This window comes from Papio anubis, chromosome 10 (genome assembly GCF_008728515.1).
Source record: "Papio anubis isolate 15944 chromosome 10, Panubis1.0, whole genome shotgun sequence".
Classification (NCBI taxonomy): domain Eukaryota; kingdom Metazoa; phylum Chordata; class Mammalia; order Primates; family Cercopithecidae; genus Papio; species Papio anubis.
This window is the reverse complement of record NC_044985.1, coordinates 75,686,834-75,706,176: the sequence shown is the minus strand read 5'-3', so window position 1 is coordinate 75,706,176 and position 19,343 is coordinate 75,686,834. Positions and strand designations below refer to the sequence as shown.

Sequence of the window (19,343 nt, the reverse complement as noted above, 5' to 3'; positions counted from 1 at the left end):
CTTTCTTGTGTGTCCTGAATAGGTAACAGGTGTGTTAGTGCAGCGATCCATCTTAGCCTTCTGGGTGGCTTGGGTGGCTAGAGCCCCAAGGCTGATAATGTCCTCTTGTTACCAAAAACTCCATGTATTTTTTTCTGTATATATGGTGATGTGAAAAATTTGGCGATGCCGTAATCTAATGCAGTGTTTCCCAGAATGAAGTCTGATGGAATAGTCGCACAAAATGTTCCTCAAAAGAGCAGGGAGGTTCCATTGAGAAATGAGTCTAGGAGCACTACCTAATGCTTATCCCCTCCTGCCATTTCACAGTGTAAGTTAGCCTTTTAAGGGCTCTGAGGAAAGCAGCAGTAAAGAAACCAATATAATTTGGTTTAATCCACTCCATCCCAAATTTATTTGACTACAGAACCCCTTTTTCCCATGAATTCTGCTACAGAAGTAGTCATGCATCAACAGAGCTCCCCTCAGGAAACTCTGGTCTAAAGAGCATGTCCTATGTCCGTAAGGCTGCAATTTAGAAGCACAGGTGGCTATTTGTCCTGCCCCATGAAACCAAAAAGATATTTCTCACCTTCCGCCTCTTCTTTTCTGCTGTCAATACCCACTCTTCGTTTTATTATCATTTATCTCAGTTGCCACAGTGAAACAAATAGTAATTTTGCCTCCAATTGTTTTCCTCTATTTGTCTTCTTTCCTGCCCCTGTTACCTTTCTTGTGGCTTCATCTTTTCCATGGACTAGCTGAGCTGATACAGAGATCACCAGTGGCCCAATGCTCCTTTACTCTCATCTGTAAATTGAACAATCATAAACATTGGTATAATCTGCACCTTTTCTCAGCTGGGTTATCTGTTCCTATATTTGAGAGGATGCTTCATTTGCTTTCACACAGGGTGTTCTTGTTGTCAATTCTGTTAGTTATCCAACAGAGTCATTAAAAAAGCCTGGAGATTTGAAAAAATTGGTCTCCAAATATCTGAGAATTGACAAAATCCAGAAATCTCTCACAGATGTTGGCACTTGTTACAGGCACACAGCCCATTCGTGGAGTGGTGTGTTCTCAAAAGAAACAAAGACATTCTAAAACAAAGTGAGTTTTCCAGGCTGACTATGAAGGGTAAGGAAGGCTTGGCAAGCTAAGGTCCCCCGAGGACTTCCCGTAATATATAAGAGTGGATGCAGGAAGAGCAGCAGAGGGCAAACCATGGCTCACCCACTCATAGACCACGGCGGGGACTGGCACTTTACAGAGAGGAGCAAAGACAGACCTGGGACCAGAAAGGTGGACCACTGTAGGACAGTTATCAGGGGAAGGAAGGGGTATCCAGGATGCAGGAAAGCCTAGCATCAGGTAGCCAAAGCCTGTGAGAGTTAAGAAAAAATGGTGACGTGAGGTCAGGACCACCAGGCTGTACACTATTTGTACGTCAGTGTCACCTAGAGCACTTTTTAAAAGACAGATCCAGGCCCCTCAGCTGGCAATTCTGATTCAGTTGATCAAGACCAAAGCCTAGAAATCTATTTTTCACAAGGGAAGGAGGTGAGTCTGCACTAGAGCAAGAAACATTGCCCTTAAAATGGGAATTTTAGTGTACTATAATTTTCATCATATTTTATCCTTAAAATTCACTATTTGTGAGAGATCATAGTAGAATTGTGTTTATACAAAACTCACAGATTTACGTATCTATATACATACTTCTGTGAGGGGTATCAGAGCATCAGCAGTGCCTTCTAAGATCCTGTGATGTCCAAATACAGTACTAAGGTGCTGTACCTATACTGTGGCTATCTACAATTTCTAAACTGGATAGTTCATTAGTGTTTAGAATTAAACATTAAACTTAAATATTCCATTTAAATAATAGAAAACATTTCTAGCTATTAGAAGCACTTTTACTACCAATTTTATGGAACTTTTTAGTTTCCTTTTTTTTTTTCAGAAGTTCAGTTTTAAACCAGTTTTCATAGATAATTTTACATTACTTCTAGTGTCTTTTCTCAAGCACTTTTGAGACTGTGTTCAAAAAAAGCCTATTGAAGAGTAAAAGCTATACCTCTGTTCCTTAGTTTAATAAATTATAAAAACCCCTCCAGTTCTTTTTTAGAGTGCTCTTGTAGAAAACCAAACTGATCACTAGGTTTTATTTATCACAGTATCATCAAGTATATCTGTACTTCTAATTTTGGTGTTTAGCATCTATTACCATAAAATACTTTTAAGTTTGAGAATAAATGCATGGTTTTATTCAGAAGCTGACAAGTAAGGAAAATGTTTTATTAATTTAAAACACTAGTTTCTATTTTGAAATTCATTTGCCTGTTTTTTGTTTTTGTTTTGCTTTTTCAAATAAAAAATTCCTTCTGCCCTGAAAAATTTCAATATTCTTACTTCTGGACAATGCTATGCACACAGTATGAATGGCCAAATTAGAATCTATTAATTCAGAATTGACCATACATAGTTCCACTGTGATTTTTAAGATATGACATGCATACAAATAACAATGTTTCCACCTAGAACGAAAGTTCCCATACTTCAATCTTTAAATGAAAGGGGTAACAAATGCTTCCTTTCAGAATCACACATATCCCTGGCTAACAGAAGTGATATTATTTTAAAAACTCGATCTGTTCATTTCTCCATTAGCCTCACCAGAAGCTGTGGAAAGAAGAAACCACATCCCCTTCTCTGACTGCATTTCTTCAGGATCTGCAGCTACTCCCCTCTGGCAGATATTCTTTCATAAGGCAGTTCTTACAGTACCCCTTGACATGGCACCCTCACCTACAAAAAGCTGTTCACATGAAGCAAAGTTAAGATTCCTTTTTTACTGCTTTAACTTTTGGATATTTTTCTGGAAGCTTCCAAATATCAGTAGAGAAACCTAGGGAAACATTCCTTTATTTTAAAAACTATGTGTTTATCATCTTATTGTGCTGTGTTCTGTGCTACGTACAGAGACTACGCGATTTTTTTTAAATCAAATATATTACCACCCTTTAAAAGGGAGTTTCTGAACTAACGTGTCACACAGACAAGTAAACAATAATGAAAATTTGGTATGGACGGTGGCGGAATAGGAGAGTGGTTTTAGGTCAGAGGGGCAGTGAGCCCAGACTGAGGAGACAGAAGAGAACATCGCAGAAGTTTCTTAGAGGAAATAATGCCAATGTTGAGACCTGCGTGATAAGCAGGACTTAGGTAAATGAAAAGGAAGGAAAGTGAGCATTCCAAGCAAAGGGAATAGCATATGGAAAGTCCCAGAGGGGAGAGAGAAATTTCATATGATGAATGTAGGAAGATGCAGAAGAATTGCAAAAGATGAGAATGGAGAAGCTGGTACTAGATTCTGAATTGCCTTCTTAGTATTGTTAGCATTTGGCTCATTAAAGGAATAATGAGGAATAACTTGAGAATTATTTCTTTGGGAAGTTTTAAGGGCAATCATAATGTACTCACGTTTTCTTTCTAGAAAGATCACTCTGGCCTAGTGTGGAAAATTTATTTCGAGAGGGCAAAATTGGAGGCACGGTGATTTTCTGACATATGGTCTGATTTTAGTGAGTAGCAGTAGAAATGTAAAGAAATAGACAAATTTGGGAGATCCTTAAGAGGTAAAAATCACGGGACTTGGTGATTTACTCATTTAGAATTTAAAAGTGAAACCCAGATTTCCAGTTTGGTCAATGAGTAGATAAATATGCCTGGGATAAGAAGCAGGGGAAGGAAGTGGGAGAAGGATCTGATGAGTTTGAGGTGCCTGGGAGACCCTAGGAATGTTGATATATAGATACGAAGCTCTATAAAAGTATGATCACCTGATCACCTATAAAAAGGTGATCTGGGCTGACTAATCAATATTTGGAAGTCAGAGGCAGTAAAATGACAAATAGAGGCCTTGGGTGAGGATGAGCGCTCTCAGGGAAAGTGTTTAAAGTGAAACAAGAGAAGAGCCTTAGGGAAGTATCAACATTTAAGGAATCAGTTGGAAAATGGGAGCCTACACAATAGACTATGAAGGAGCAACCAAAAAGAACAAGAAGTGGGATGTGTGTGATTCTGAAATGAAGACTTTATTACCCCTTTCATTTAAAGATTGAAGTATGGGAACTTTAGTTCTAGGTGGAAAAATTGTCATTTATATCATGGAAACCCTGGGAAGAGAGGGCTTCAAAAAGGAGGACGTGGTCAGCTGTAGTGAATATTACTGAGAGATTGTGACGGCTAAGGCCTGAGAAGAGACTACTAGTTTTAACAACAATGTTGTTGGTAACATTGGTCATAGTAGTTTCTCTGAAGGGGTGACCAGAGAGCTGCAAGAATGAGTAGAGGTGAGTGCAGAAGTGAAAAAGGGGAGCAGAGACAACACTTGTAAGTGTCACTGTAAATGGAATAAAGGAAACAAGAGGTCTACCAAGGGACATGGATTGAGAGGGCCTTTTCCATTTTTATTTTAAGAAGGAAGACACTTGAGTATGTTGAAATGCTGATGGAAATGAGCAAAGACTGAGGGAGAGTTGAAGATACAGGAACAAAGGGAGATAATTGATGGAGAGCCCTTGAGGATGATGGAGGGGTTGAGATTCATGATGGGTTGGCCTTAGACAAGGTACATGGGTTAAAAGGCAAAAGAAAAAAAAAGAAAAGAAAGAAAGAGGGAAAGAAAGAAAAGAAGAAAGAAAGAAAAAGGAAGGAAGGAAGGAAGGAAGGAAGGAAGGAAGGAAGGAAGGAAGGAAGGGAAGGAAGGAAAAGAATTGTTTTTTAGAGTAGCAATAGAATCTAGGTGGGATAAAGAATCAGGAGTCATAAAACACAAATGATATATAAGATATGAAGGCCAGATGTTGTGTATTTTAATAAGTTCCTAACTATCATACTATACATATTACACTGGAAAGAGCCGTGACTTCGACAGCACTTCTGTTTACTAGTTGTGTAAATTACTAAGACAAGTAATTTAACTTCATTTTCCTAATCTATAAAAAAATGGAAATTTTATAAATCTACCTTGAAAGCCTATATTAAGGAATACATTTTGATCATGTTAAGTCAGTATTAACATAATGATGGTCCTGTTGTAAGATTCTCAAGTAACTGAAAACATATTTACTATCGTCTTGTCTTAAGAATCAGTTTTCTTGGTTGTCTTTAGAAGATAATAAGCAAAATCACTGGAAGACAACCAATAGCTTTAGCGTATGGATACACAACACATAGCATAGTGCCAGACACATAATATCTACTCAAGAAATATGCATATAATAAATTACTGAAAGACAGCTTGGGGGTTCCATCTATGTTATTCAAACCTTTGCTTTCACTATATTCCAGTAAATGCTCCAGCCTCAATCCTCTTCACTCTCTGCTAGTTAGTCACTTCAGGGTCATAGAAGAAAACAAATACATCACCTGAGGAGGTTTGTCTTGACTATTAATCCATTTTTGCACACACAGCCTACAAAGAAGAAAATCGCTTGGCTCACATGGCCCAGAAGGCTAGAGTAGATGGGACCTGATGTGTTGCTTCTCTCCTCTGTTACTTAGTGTCATTTTCAACATTGTCACCAATGAAGCTCACTAAGAAAGGATGCCTGAATTAACCACAAGCAAATAATTTTGGTCGAAAATGCATAGATTTAGTTCAAGACAAAAAGGAAGAGAATAAATATATTCTTAGCATAAAATGGTTTCCCACATCATTTTCTTTCTCTAAAGTTTATAGCAAACTTTGTCTCCTGAGAACAGCTTGAAAGTAAGGAGATGCTGAGGGGAAAACTCAGTGGGGAGAGCTGCAGCAAATTGCCCCAGATAAGCTTAAGGCAACTCCAGCTCTGGACTCCCAAGACGCTAATGAACCATAGATTCCTACCTCTTCCCAAGGCCTGATATTTACAGAAATGTTATCAAAGACATCTAAAGTTCCATAAAATATTGTATTTTTAAAAGGTCTTCAAACCAAGTCCTGTAAACCGATAGGAGTTACCCACTTGCTGAGAGTTAATAGGCTCTTGACTGAGTGGTGAAGTTTGAAAAGGACCATTAGAGACAGAACACAACTTCTCCCAGCGGCCTGCTCTCTTCACTGTTCTGAGGGCTCTGCCTTCGAAAGCCAGGCAGGGCATTGCCGAGTCAAAAAACAGAGCAAACAACTAAGGAGCTACTTATTTTGCTCTTAATAATAAAATGTTTTGAGGTCCAGGATTTCTAACTAAATCTATATGAACCTTTTTATGCCAAATTATTGGATTATAATTGTATTTGGATGTCATAAGTGAAAATGTTGCATACAAGTTTTTCTCGCAAGATTTCACAGATTTTTCAGTATTTATCTATGTAAATATATTACAAGTAGAAACTGAGTTAATAAAAGCCCATGCAAATAATCATCCACTATTGTTGCATTTCAATTACTCCAGTCTCCAAATTACTATGTATATTTGAGATGCTGGTACTTTTTCCAATTTAAATTCTAGCAATTCCTGAATCATGTCATCAAGGCCTTGCCTGAGAATGCAGTAACATGAAAATTAGTTTTCTTACACTTTATTTTAATTTTATATTCAATAAGAATATTTATAGCATATGCAAGCAATGATAAGGATAATCACATTTCACATTTTATATTAGTACCTATGACTGGTGGAATGAAGAGGAATTTCTGTTTATTTGCATCCATCCTCTTCCCAACCCATACCACTGCCTTACTAGCAAAGTTTCTGATCCAAGTAGTTTCAATTATTTTTCTGAAAAAATAGAATAATGTTGAACTTGCAGAAGAAATGTTAAATTTGTAGCAAGAATGTTGAAGGACATGGTCTCTGTTGTGAAGAGTTGTTTTCTAAGTCTTTAACAGAGATTAAATAACAAGAATGTTATGTCTGGTTGTCTGCTCTTTACAAAACTTGAGAATTGATTGTATCCTTAAATTCTCTGTGTCCCTCACGCTAGGCTGTCACTTTTAGCTAGCATTTTTATTGGAGTCTGTGTCCCAGAAGCTTTAGAAAGGAGAGACTCTTCTACTCATCTATGCCTTAAAGAAACTATGACAGCAGGTGAGGCTATTGTGGAATCTGTTAAGTTGCAGGAACTCAGACTTCATTACATCCAGAACCCATTCAATAGGAATGCTTTTCTAGTCTTTAAAAAACTTCGATCGCAACTCAAGCTAGATATGAGGTTTTACTGCCTCGTATGTTTATGCCTGATAAGATAAGGAGAGGAAATCATAAGAATTGTATATCTTCTTTGAAACCAACTCTAACCAACAATGGGGACAATCATGACTTTATTACTATATTCATAAGTTTTTTCTGTCCCAGGCACAATGTAAATATAAGGAGAACAAAACAGTTTTTCCTTTTCTAGTTAAATAAAAGTAGTTTCATTTTGCTTTGGAGAAATGGCAGTAAGTAGGGGAAGGGTAAAATTAAGTAATTACAAACGGTGTGCAAGAATATGAATATTTCAATACTGGGGTTTCCCTCTACTGTCATTACATATAAAAAATAGCAAGATTACATAAATACATTTAAAATTGAAAATTTTTGTTTTCTATAAAAGTATGACACATTTTGTGGGCCAACAGCAAAAGATAGTTGAAAAGATAATAAATCAAACTGTAATACTCACATGCTTGTGCATGTCAAGATCATATGGGATGTTAAAGCATGATTTTAAAAATTGAATTGAGGTCCACTAAACAAAAGAAAGGCAATACATTACATAGTAAAGGTTCTCTCTGCTAGAATGTCTGAATTACCGACATAGTCAAAATGCAAGATATTTTATACCCTTTCAAAAGGTAACATGTTCCATAATTAAGGCAAAAGTAATTTATTTTGTTTAACATATATAAATAATATCTCTATTTCTCGACATCTTTCTCCTAGCATATCAAAATAATATTTTATAATAAATGTTAGTAAATATTCATGATTAATCATAAGTAAATTTTAGCAATAGAAATAAATATTACTTTCAGAATTCAATGAACTTAGAGTTCCGAAATAATCTAATCAATATACATTAACAGTCTACAACATTCCTGAGAAAGGGCCACACAGCTCCTTTCAATACCACCAGAAGCCCACTACTTTACAATAGAACTCATTCTCGTATTGAACAGCTCTAGTTGTTTAAAAATATGCAGTGGAGATCTGCCCCCCTAAAACATCCACTAAATTCCTGATGTTTCCTCTAGTTTAGGATCTTTTCAATTTACTCGGAAATGCTTACACAGAATCAGACTCTTCTGGATGAATCAGTGGCCTAGGAATTTGATTACATTTGAAATAAAGTCCTAATTAAAGTAGGGCACTACCAGAGAAATATCATTCGCCCAGCCCCCAAAGGCCTTGCAGACTGTAGTGAACAATGGGTAGGGTCTAGTTCTCTGGTCTGTACAACAGAAGTTTGACCTTATAAAACTTCAGAATTGAGTGGACTGAAGAAAGTTAACATGTAACACCCTCAAAAAATAAACAGAAATTCGGAACTAGTCACTTCTCTCAATTGAAATATGTAACTGTTAAATGAGTAAGATATTCATGTTGTTTTGTCAAAGCCATTCCAATGTGAAGGCTACATAGAAGTCAAATTATTTTAAGAATGACTAGGCAGTAGAGCATCAGAACAAGAGAAATGGGTTAACTGACTAAATATTTAATAGCATCAGAAACTAATAACCTGGTGCATCTGTCTCTGCACCTGGGACTCTGGGTTTGCTAGTTCAGGTTGGTTTTTTAAAACACACCAACTTGGGTGGTTGCAGTGACTCACGGCTGTAATCCCAGCACTTCGGGAGGCTGAGACAGGTGGATTACTTGAGGCTAGGACTTCAAGATCAGCCTGGCCAACATGGAAAACCCCCATCTCTACTAAAAAATACAAAAAGTTAGCCAGGGTAATGGCACATGCCTATAGTCCCACCTAATAGGAAGGCAGAGACACAAGAATCACTTGAGCCCAGGAGGTGGAAGTTGCAGTGAGCCAAAATCACGCCACTACATTCTATCCTGGGTAATAGAGTAAGACCATCAAAATAAAAAACAAAAACACACCAACTTGGAAAGCACTTGGATAGAAAATACAACTTAACTTTCAGAACTTCTTTGGCCAACCTTTAATCTTTGTCCAAAGGGAAACATTCTTTTTTATAGAAATATGGATTTAGTCAAATTTTACACTGTAATATTTCTGCTTTGATCCATAATGTGTTCTTTTGATAAATTAATTATCTAAACAACATCTTATTTTCAGCTTTTTAGGGAAAGGAATACAGGGGCAATGGTAAACACATACACACACACGCATGTACATACTGGACTGTATTGATTTAAGTCTGAACTGCTAAATCTGGCTTTGCCCCCTTTCTACCCACTTAACCTTACTTGACTTGCAGTAAGGTAAGGCCTCACCATTTGCCATTCTCTGTCTCTTTAGCTTTCCCTGTTTCCTTCCTTGCAAGCACCAGGGTAGAAACAATATGTGTAGCTGTACTATAGAACAGCCCACTTCAATAGCTCTTGACCGAAGTGTTGACGAGCAATGGGCATGAGCCCTATTAGCTCTGCTGCAAACAACTCAGATTATATCAGAAATTGTTCTTCAAAAGGTCAGGAACTCTCTAGAACAAACCATTTATAAACATGTAAACAGGAAACTAGTTGAGGATTTTAAACAGAGACATGAAGAGTTTCTACTACAGCCTCTTATCTGTTTTAGAAGAAAGAGCACAACCCTTACATTAAACCTCTTTTTTTAAATGGAGGACAGAGAAATCAATGTCTAAATCATAAGCTACTGAAGGAAACATGCAGACTTCCCGATATACATATAATTTTTATATAATTTAAAATGTTCAATGCTTTGTTATTGCTTAATAGCTACTGTACATAAACATTAAGATCACAAACACTATGGTTCATATACATGTTTGTTTGGATATTAGATTTCTGTGTTTCTACTCTTCTTAATATACTAAAATCTCATTTCTAAAATATGTCTATTCCATTACTAGCAGTGGTTATATATTCAGGTTTTCAATCAACTGATTTACTTGTTTGGATTGACTATAAATTTGTTGACATATATTGATGATTCCTCATTTTCTTGCCCAGAGATCATTTCTTCTACTCATTTATTTATTTATTTATTTTTTTTTTTTTTTTTTTTTGTGAGACGGAGTCTCGCGCTGTCGCCCAGGCTGGAGTGCAGTGGCGCGATCTCGGCTCACTGCAAGCTCCGCCTCCCGGGTTCACGCCATTCTCCTGCCTCAGCCTCCTGAGTAGCTGGGACTACAGGCGCCCACCACCGCTATTCTTGGCTTTGCAGACAGGGTTTCACTGTGGTCTCCGGGATTCTCCTGACCTTTGTGGATCCGCCTCACTGCCTGCCAAAGTGCTGGGATTACAGGCGTGAGCCACCGCGCCCGGCCCTCTTCTACTCATTTATTTTCAGTCTCTCTGCTTTCTTATTTGACAGTATCCTATGAGCAGCATAACAGAGCATTCCAAACTCATAAGGAATAGTGTAAACTGATTACCAGATTTTACGATGGAAACTATTCCCTGCCCATGTGATCACCCTGGCTGGATAATGAACTTTGTGAAAATATCCATGTCTTACCACACTAAGGCAACAGCCTCATTCAAACAAGCTCTTATTTTTCCCTTATACTTCAGTTCATAATTGTGAATATGGCACGAATCCAGAAACAAACTGTCAGTATGGGATGAGGTACAGTGTTAAAAATAAAATAGACTAAAAACTGGATTTTCACTTTTAAAAATTCTTGATATTCTTTTGTAACTGACAGAAAGAAAAATAGTCCTAATAAGATGTGTTTGAAAAATACTATAGCTGAAAAGACAGTGTATAACTGAAATTTAGGGAACTCACAGAAAATTTCCCTGCATGCAGGTGTTCAGAAGCACTGAGGGGTTACTAATGAACCCTAAATAGAAGTGTCAAATAGTTTGTTATGGGAAGAAGGTCCAGAAATAAAAGTGAAAATCAGAGCTGGTTCATTACACCGGCAGTGTGACTGGCAAACCCCACTGCTAACGTCTCCTTTAAACCGCAGGTGCATGGTTTGAGCGCTATGGTGTGTAGCCCCCGGCCCTGGCACAGAATGAACACAGCCTCCTCCATGGGTTCACAAATTGCCCTGCTTCCATTTTAGTCACATGTTCCCATGTGGGAAATTTCACCCAACACTACCACTTTAATTTTGGTGTATTTGCTTACTGCAGCTGCACTTGCTACCAAAAACATCATACCACAAAATTCCAAAGTAACTTCAAAGAAGAGGGAAGAAACCAAAAAAGTTCTATACATTCTTAGTTTTCTCCATGGAAGTAGTTTGTTCAGTTTAATAGCAGTTATCAATGTGGAAATACTGTAATTCAAACAAAAAAAAATCACCAACCATCCTAGCTAAAGAGACACAGATAAGAAACAAACTAATGATTTAAATGTCATCTACAGGCTCTCTAGTATACTGATGGTAAATCCCTTACAAATTTGGGTGTGTAACATAAAATATTGCCCATCATAATGATGCATATAAATATCTCTACACAAGAAAAGACTATACATATTTTACAATTTTTTTCAGACTTTAATGTTTTGCAGATGGCATCTGGATCTTAAAGATGTATAGATATTTTGCAGCTCTGCTTAATCATAAATAATACATTTGTCTGATTCATTAATACCAGAGGCATGTTTTTTCTCCTGATGAATATGCTTATCATCCATGACTGCCAATAATAAAAACCCTTATATGGAAATAACCCATTTCATAAAAAAGGAATTCACTTGCCATTTTCCATTCCTGCTGACTAATTACTAGGGTGTTGAAGAGTACCTTCAGATTGAAGAATGTCTTCAGATTGAGTTCATAAAATCTATATTTCTCATGTGTTTGGGCAGAAATTTTCAAGAATGTCATATTTCAGATTTAGTGAAAGCTCAAGGCAAAAGTTTTATCATGAAATGAACATATTAAGACTCAAAAGACACTTAAAGATGACGTTACAAATATGAAGCAAATGTATTTGGACTAACAATGGTCAAAAAAATTCAAATACCTACGAAAACATGGCAAAACAAGTAGAACATGTTGTAATGGCACGCAAAAGTGTTCATTTTAGTGTTTATTCTTTATCATGAGTTTAGGTTTCACATAGCATTGTCAATATAGGCCAAATATGCATTTAAATATATTTATAGTATTCAGTGTCTACTATGTGGATATCTACATAAGTTATTTTGAAATGACATTTTCTTGTTCAATAGGTTTATTTTGGCAACAAAAAAAATGTATGGATGCTAGTGAAAATCATGTTTGCAGTAGATTTTAAAAGCCTCAAAGAATACATTTGTTGAAATTTGCATTCGGTTTGAAAAACGTGTGTTTAACAATTGAACACGGCCATATTTTAACTTTTAAGCTCTCGTGTTGTGAAAGTATCAAGGTATTACAGCAATTTACTCTTAAGGACATTATTCTGGGCTTTGAAATTTAAAAAATAGGATATTTCTTCTTGGAGTATTTCATGATCAATGTACAGTCCCTATGCGAGGAAAATTAAAGCTGTCTGACAAGTCCTAGAAACACCACTAGCTGTTAAAGACGTAGGAAATTGCATAAAAGCATAAAAAGCACTGGGTAATTTTGCAAATTTCATCTCTAAACACAATTGTAAAGATGTCTGTCTTTCAGTTCTTTCTTCCTCTTATTTCTGAAGCATAGCCCTTTAGTTCTTGCCGTTTTAAAATCTTTGCCTACCATAGCTTTGCTTCTTAATGTACTGGTTGATCTTACCAGGCTAAAAAAGTATTTATAGGGGGTGCTTGCTTTTATCTGTATTCACAGAGAATGCTAACAAATTAGAAGAAAGTGCCAGAGAACACCACATACCTTGTCCGGAACATTACAATGGCTTCTGCATGCATGGGAAGTGTGAGCATTCTATCAATATGCAGGAGCCGTCTTGCAGGTAACATTTTTACTCGTAAGCATAGTTAATGTATAAAGTTAATATGTAGAAACTAAATTGTGATGTTTATAGAAAATTGGTCGACATTCTTCTTGAATGGGTGATCAGCAACAAAACTTTTCTCTGCTTCTCCTGTGCATGTATACACACACACACATACACACTAAAAAATATATATGTGTGCACCTTACATACTATATAACACATTACTAAACTCTTCTAGTAGAATTTGAAATTGTACTTTGTGCATTATAAGCTCCTTAAAGGTACCAGTTCCTCTGTATTACCTCTCTTTCTCCTGAACACAGAATAGTACTTGGCATATATCAAGTGCTCAGTAAGTATTTATCAGACAAATGAATGGATGAAGCCTCATGTATTTTAGATAGCATAGTTGCTTCTCAGAGTTCATCTCTTCCTAAGTCCTTCAGGTCTTCTCATAAATATCATCAATCCTTGTTTTGCCAGGCATTCACTATTTTCTATAGATCTGCTCTCCCATGGAGCCTTGCAAAGTGAAATCATTAGCTATACCTCCACAGTTTCAAACTCAGTAGAGACACAAAGAAATTGCCTATCTGGATTTAGTTTATGAATATAAATACTGGCCAGGCATGATGGCTCACACCTGTAATCCCACACTTTGGGAAGCCGAGGTGAGAAGATCACTTGAAGCCAGGAGTTTAAGACTAGCCTGGGCAACAAAGGAAGATCCTATCCCTAAAAAAAAAAATTTTTTAATAAAAAAATTAAAAATTAGCCATTCAGGGTTGCATGTACCTGTAGTCCCAGGAGCTACTTGAGAGCTGAGATGGGATGATCCCTTGAGCCCAGGAGTTCAAGCCTGCAGTGAGCTATGGTCACACCACTACACTCCAGCCTAGGCAACCAAGCAAGACCCCATCTCTTATATATGTACAAATATATATTTATTTAAATACCTCCTGTGTATTCATGTCTAAAATATAATTATTTCAGAGATGGCAAAGCCAAAATGAAAACATGATTTATTTTTATTTTTATTTACATTAAGTACAAGTGGCATATGATGAAATAGGTTGTATTTTCATTTACAACAGAAAGTTTCTCTCCCTGTCTCTCCCCCTCCCACTCTTCCTCCCTTTCTCCACCCCTCCACCTAGAGCTGTCTTCCTTTCATGTTTTCCCTCCACAAAATATACTAGCACAGGCCTTCAACTGAAGTCAGGCAGAGTGAACAAAACTGAGAAGTTACTCCTGCTACCCGCTCACTCCCCAGCAGTGTCATTATTATTAAACCCTTCCTGATGGAGAGAAAAAAATTCTCAGGATGTAGTTATAAGAAATTCAAAGTGAAGTAATAGAATAGTTCCACAAAATCAATGACATGTTGATCCCCTTTAAGTATTGTTTTCTTATGAGCTATTTTCTCATTTAATAGACACATGCTAATTTTCATATGTAGATTGTCTACCTGAGCTTTCCATGAGGGTTGAGTGGGAGAGGCAACATTCATTCTCAGATGAACACTACCTTGTCTTGTTTTGCAGAACTATATTGCCTACACCATACTTACTTTTTTCTAACAAAATTTGACTCTATCATCAGCAGATGATTTTTTGACCAGAAAACTAATGACTCATCCTGTAACTCTGATCCGAGTATTTCTCAACATTTATTCTGACAATAGCATAGAGAATGTTTCATCCAAAACAAACAGACTAATTTTTATACCCATGTCATCAGAAACAAATACTTTTTCAAGTAAACATGTTGACTTAGGTTGATTAAAGAGCAAATTAAATAACATGTAAAGCTCATCTTTCAGAAAATATAGAAATAACAGTCCTTCTTGGACATGTATTATCTCTCTATATTGTCACCAAAAACAAATTATCGAGTAATCCTCCTACCTTTGAAATTACTATCATAAATGTAAAAAGAAACCACATATCTTATAACTGAGAAACACAAAGACATCTTATTGAAAATAAGTAGTTGTGAGCCATAACCACAAAGTAATATTTATTTAGAAAGGGACACAAAAAGCCCTAATTTTGTGATGAAAATAAATGCCTATCAATCAACTATAAAAATGAAGGCAGCAGCTACAGGTAACTGGGCACTATAATTTCTTCCAGGTGTGATGCTGGTTATACTGGACAACACTGTGAAAAAAAGGACTACAGTGTTCTATACGTTGTTCCCGGTCCTGTACGATTTCAGTATGTCTTAATCGCAGCTGTGATTGGAACGATTCAGATTGCTGTCATCTGTGTGGTGGTCCTCTGCATCACAAGGTCAGTAACAGCACTTGGTGGCTACCCAGATAAAGGGATATATTGTTCCTCCTTTATTTAATCAGATCCCTCTGAGTTGAGTTCCTTCATGGACTCTGTGGCCATCCATTCTCTATGAGTCCTATGTCCTTAGCATAAGAGTATTTGAATAGCCAGTGGAGTGGTACAATAGCATATTGGGGTGGTACAAATTACCTTCCTTAATTTTGCCTGATGATAAAGATTATTTATTTTTACCCACTTGAATTAGTATCCTTATCTACCTGAATCAGTATCCTTATGTACCTGAATCAGTTTTAACATATCTTGGTATAATAACAAACACATTTTTATCTTAGGATGACAAAATAGTTTTCAGTCACAAAATGCACAAATACATGTAGTTGTACTTTTATGGTAAATGAAAACCATAGATACATAAAAACATGCAGCAAATATCACAAAAAACTCTTATATCAAATTCCCAGCCGAATCAAAAGGCAATTGTTTCCTGGAGAATCAGGTTGAAAGACACAGGGGTTTCCATCAGTTTCAACAGAAAAGAAAACCATGATTAATTAGCAATGTCTGACATTGGGCTTGGAGTAAAGGAATGAGGCCAGTATTGCTTAATTTCATTAGCATACAAACCAATGATAACCAAGAACTGGACTTTAAGCCAAATGCGTATCATTTATGTTGTGTGTAACCAGAAAAGTCATTGAAGATAGTCCTTACTGACTTGATTTCACTCTTCTATAAAAAGTTCCAAGGAAGTTTCTAAGATTTTCACCAAATTCACAAGGCTTTTAGACTTTCTTCATTTGTGCAGCTCTCCAGTAAATCAAAATATTTCTCTAAAAATTGTTTTGAACAGATACAAAAATAAAAGAAAGTATCATATCTTTAGAAAATAGGGCCATAATACATTTCAGTATGGTATTGCACTATCTTCTTTTAGGACAAGTGTTGCATTTGCTCTTGAAAAAGACAAAATGTGGTTCATAAATCCTCGCCTGGACTAAAGGCTTAAGGGAAGATCATCGACTAAAGCTTTGGGCTGCTCTAAGCCGAGTTGAGTTCATCAACTCGACTCTCACGTTTAGATGCCAAGTGATTATATTAAAATAGATTCTGGGGAACATAAAGATAACAAGAATCCAAAAATATGCATATAAAAAGAAAAAGAAAAGAATCTGAAACATAGGAAACTGTGCCATATTACTCTAATATCTAGCCAATATCAGTACATGAAAAACAAAACCTATATTTAATGGATATAATCTCAACAATGTGATTGCTACTTCGACTACTGACACAAATGCAAAACTGTAAATACTTTAGCAGATGTTTTCAATTCTGTTATGAATCACAGTTGCATTCCCATACATAATAAAAGCAACGGAAATATACAGGGTCCTTTCCTCACGAGAAATTGTGTAAGCGTATATTATGTGTGTGTATCATATATGTGTATACACATATACACACATATATATGCACATTTAATAACATTACAGAGAAGGAACAATTATCTCCGCTTTCAAGATAGAGACCCTGAGGTAGAAGTTGGCAAATTGCTGACTTTACACAGCTGAGCAACAAAGGCAGAAATGGGGTCCAGGTGGCCTAGTGCCAGAGCCTGGGCACTTCACCATGCTCATACTGCACCGTGTCTGGTAAGGATTTTGTGTATTCTGATGCTCAAGATTATCTAAACTGAGTTCCAAATTGGAGTATTTTTCCAAGGCATATGGACTTATTCATTTTCCGTGTTATAATAAACTAAAACCTGTCCTCAATTTATTGGCTTTTGAGGGGAAGACATAGCACATAAACTAAATTAGTATTTTGTAATGCCTTTTACAAATCTGCCTTAAGACCATCAAACCTTCTAGAGCCTTTCCAGGATTCATACTAGTCAATAAAGCACACCAGTTCCCAGTGTGGATTCATTTCACTCACTTGAAAACATTCTGCTCTGAAACCAGACTTTCCAACTAGGCTATCTGTCCCCAAACCCCAGAAACCCTACTTTCCTGATGACCTGGCCATATTTGTCTGTCAAGACCTATTTCAAAATAAGTCTTGCTAAAAGATTTACAAAATTGCAGCAAGCAGAAGTCCTCCCATTTCCTTTGATTTTTCATCTTCCTCATCTGGTCTCTCCTGTCTTCTGCATCTCTCTTCTATCTCTTCTCCTTCTTTCTACTTTCTTTTTTTAAAAAAATATTTTCTGTTTTGCTTTACTATTTTAGCCAAACACCTGCCCTCCTCCTAAACACCACATGTGTCACAAAAAATATGGACATTTGGAGACGTATTTCAAAATGAAACGAGTTGCCCTGTTGAGAAGTTGGATTTTTGATCCTTTTATTTCTAGCTCCCATTTGCTGGGAATGTGATTTCAGCTCCCTGTTCACTTTAACAGATCTATCCTCCGTCTAAAACTATACATATATATATTTATATACACCTACATACACACACACACACATACATAAACCCATATACACACATGATATATATGTGTATGTATATTTATATATTTTCATATATTCTGATACTTCACAGATTATTACAATAGAATTTTATATGAACTTTCCATTATTCTCATTTGCATAGTCAAAGCATTTTTTGTTACAAGAAAAAAAATACTAGATCAGAGATTTTCAGATAATTTGACTGAATATTAGATTTTTATAGATGCTAAATAATTGGTACCAATTTATGTCCTTAATCTATACTATTAAGGTACAAAAATGATATTAGGCTGGTCCAAAACAATGTTCCTTTCCATTACATATCAGATATTAACAGTTGGCTCATTCTCTGCTGGTTTGATAGGATTTAAACTCATAACATTGAAAAGTCAATATAACATTCATTCTTAGGACATTTAAAATATAAAATTGTTGAAGACCTTTAAAGTGAGATAAAATGGGCTCACGACTTGCTTGATTGCATTGTGCTGAGTCATTCTTTGTGCCGTAAAGAGTAAGCAGTTAAGGACAAAGTAAATGTCTTCCTCTTCAGCTTCTGCCTGTGTTCAATTCCCAACAAAAACTTAAAGACAACTGCACAGAGAAGCAAAATAATAACTTTTCCAAAATAATCCAAGTTTCTACTAATGATAAATTCTTTCATCTGAAATATTTTAATAATTTGCTTAATCCACATCTTTGCTCTGTGATTGTAGGACCAAACTTTAGGTAATAGCATTGGACTAAGATCTGTAAACTTTCCAACCTTCTAGGAAATGCCCCAGAAGCAACAGAATTCACAGACAGAAGCAAAATACAGGGCACTACAGTTCAGACAACACAACAAGAGCGTCCACGAGGTTAATCTAAAGGGAGCATGTTTCACAGTGGCTGGACTACCGAGAGCTTGGACTACACAATACAGTATTATAGACAAAAGAATAAGACAAGAGATCTACACATGTTGCCTTGCATTTGTGGTAATCTACACCAATGAAAACATGTACTACAGCTATATTTGATTATGTATGGATATATTTGAAATAGTATACATTGTCTTGATGTTTTTTCTGTAATGTAAATAAACTATTTATATCACACAATATAGTTTTTTCTTTCCCATGTATTTGTTATATATAATAAATACTCAGTGATGAGAAAAAATTGGCATTCTTAAATTTGCGGTATCTCATAACTGTAAATATAATCAGACTAGTACAATCTGTACAGCTACCAATATTTCATGTTTCTTTTCATCTTGAGACAGCACATTAGTTTGTACAGGACTCAGTGGCTAGGTTTTGAGTGATTCCAAGATCAAGGGAAATGATGGTTATTGGAAAAGAGAAAAAAATAATTTACTTTATATCGAGTGAGGATAAAATATTTCAGATCTTTGAATCATCTCTATTTCATCAACTTTCTTCCCTGGCCTTCCATTTTCATCCCTAGAGCAGAAAGATCTCTGGCATATAAACTAAATAAAAGAAGAAGGGGAGGGAAAGTGTTTTATAACTCGTAAAGGAGAGGGAAAGAAGATATTGGTTTTTATTGGGGAAGTAGCTTAGAATCCCCCAGTTAAGTGCATGTATCTG

The 19,343-nt window shown here is 36.2% G+C and overlaps 1 protein-coding gene across 1 annotated transcript in view; it reads left to right on the top strand.

Annotated features, from left to right (window-relative positions):
- TMEFF2 (transmembrane protein with EGF like and two follistatin like domains 2) overlaps positions 1 to 18,912 on the top strand; it is a 242,590-nt gene extending 223,678 nt beyond the window's left edge. The window contains exons 8-10 of the mRNA XM_003907748.5: positions 12,884 to 13,007; positions 15,128 to 15,286; positions 18,522 to 18,912. Coding sequence (XP_003907797.1) covers positions 12,884 to 13,007; positions 15,128 to 15,286; positions 18,522 to 18,618 — 380 coding nt within the window. The 3' untranslated portion in view covers positions 18,619 to 18,912. The remainder of the gene's footprint in view (positions 1 to 12,883; positions 13,008 to 15,127; positions 15,287 to 18,521) is intronic.
- Positions 18,913 to 19,343: the final 431 nt, after the last annotated feature.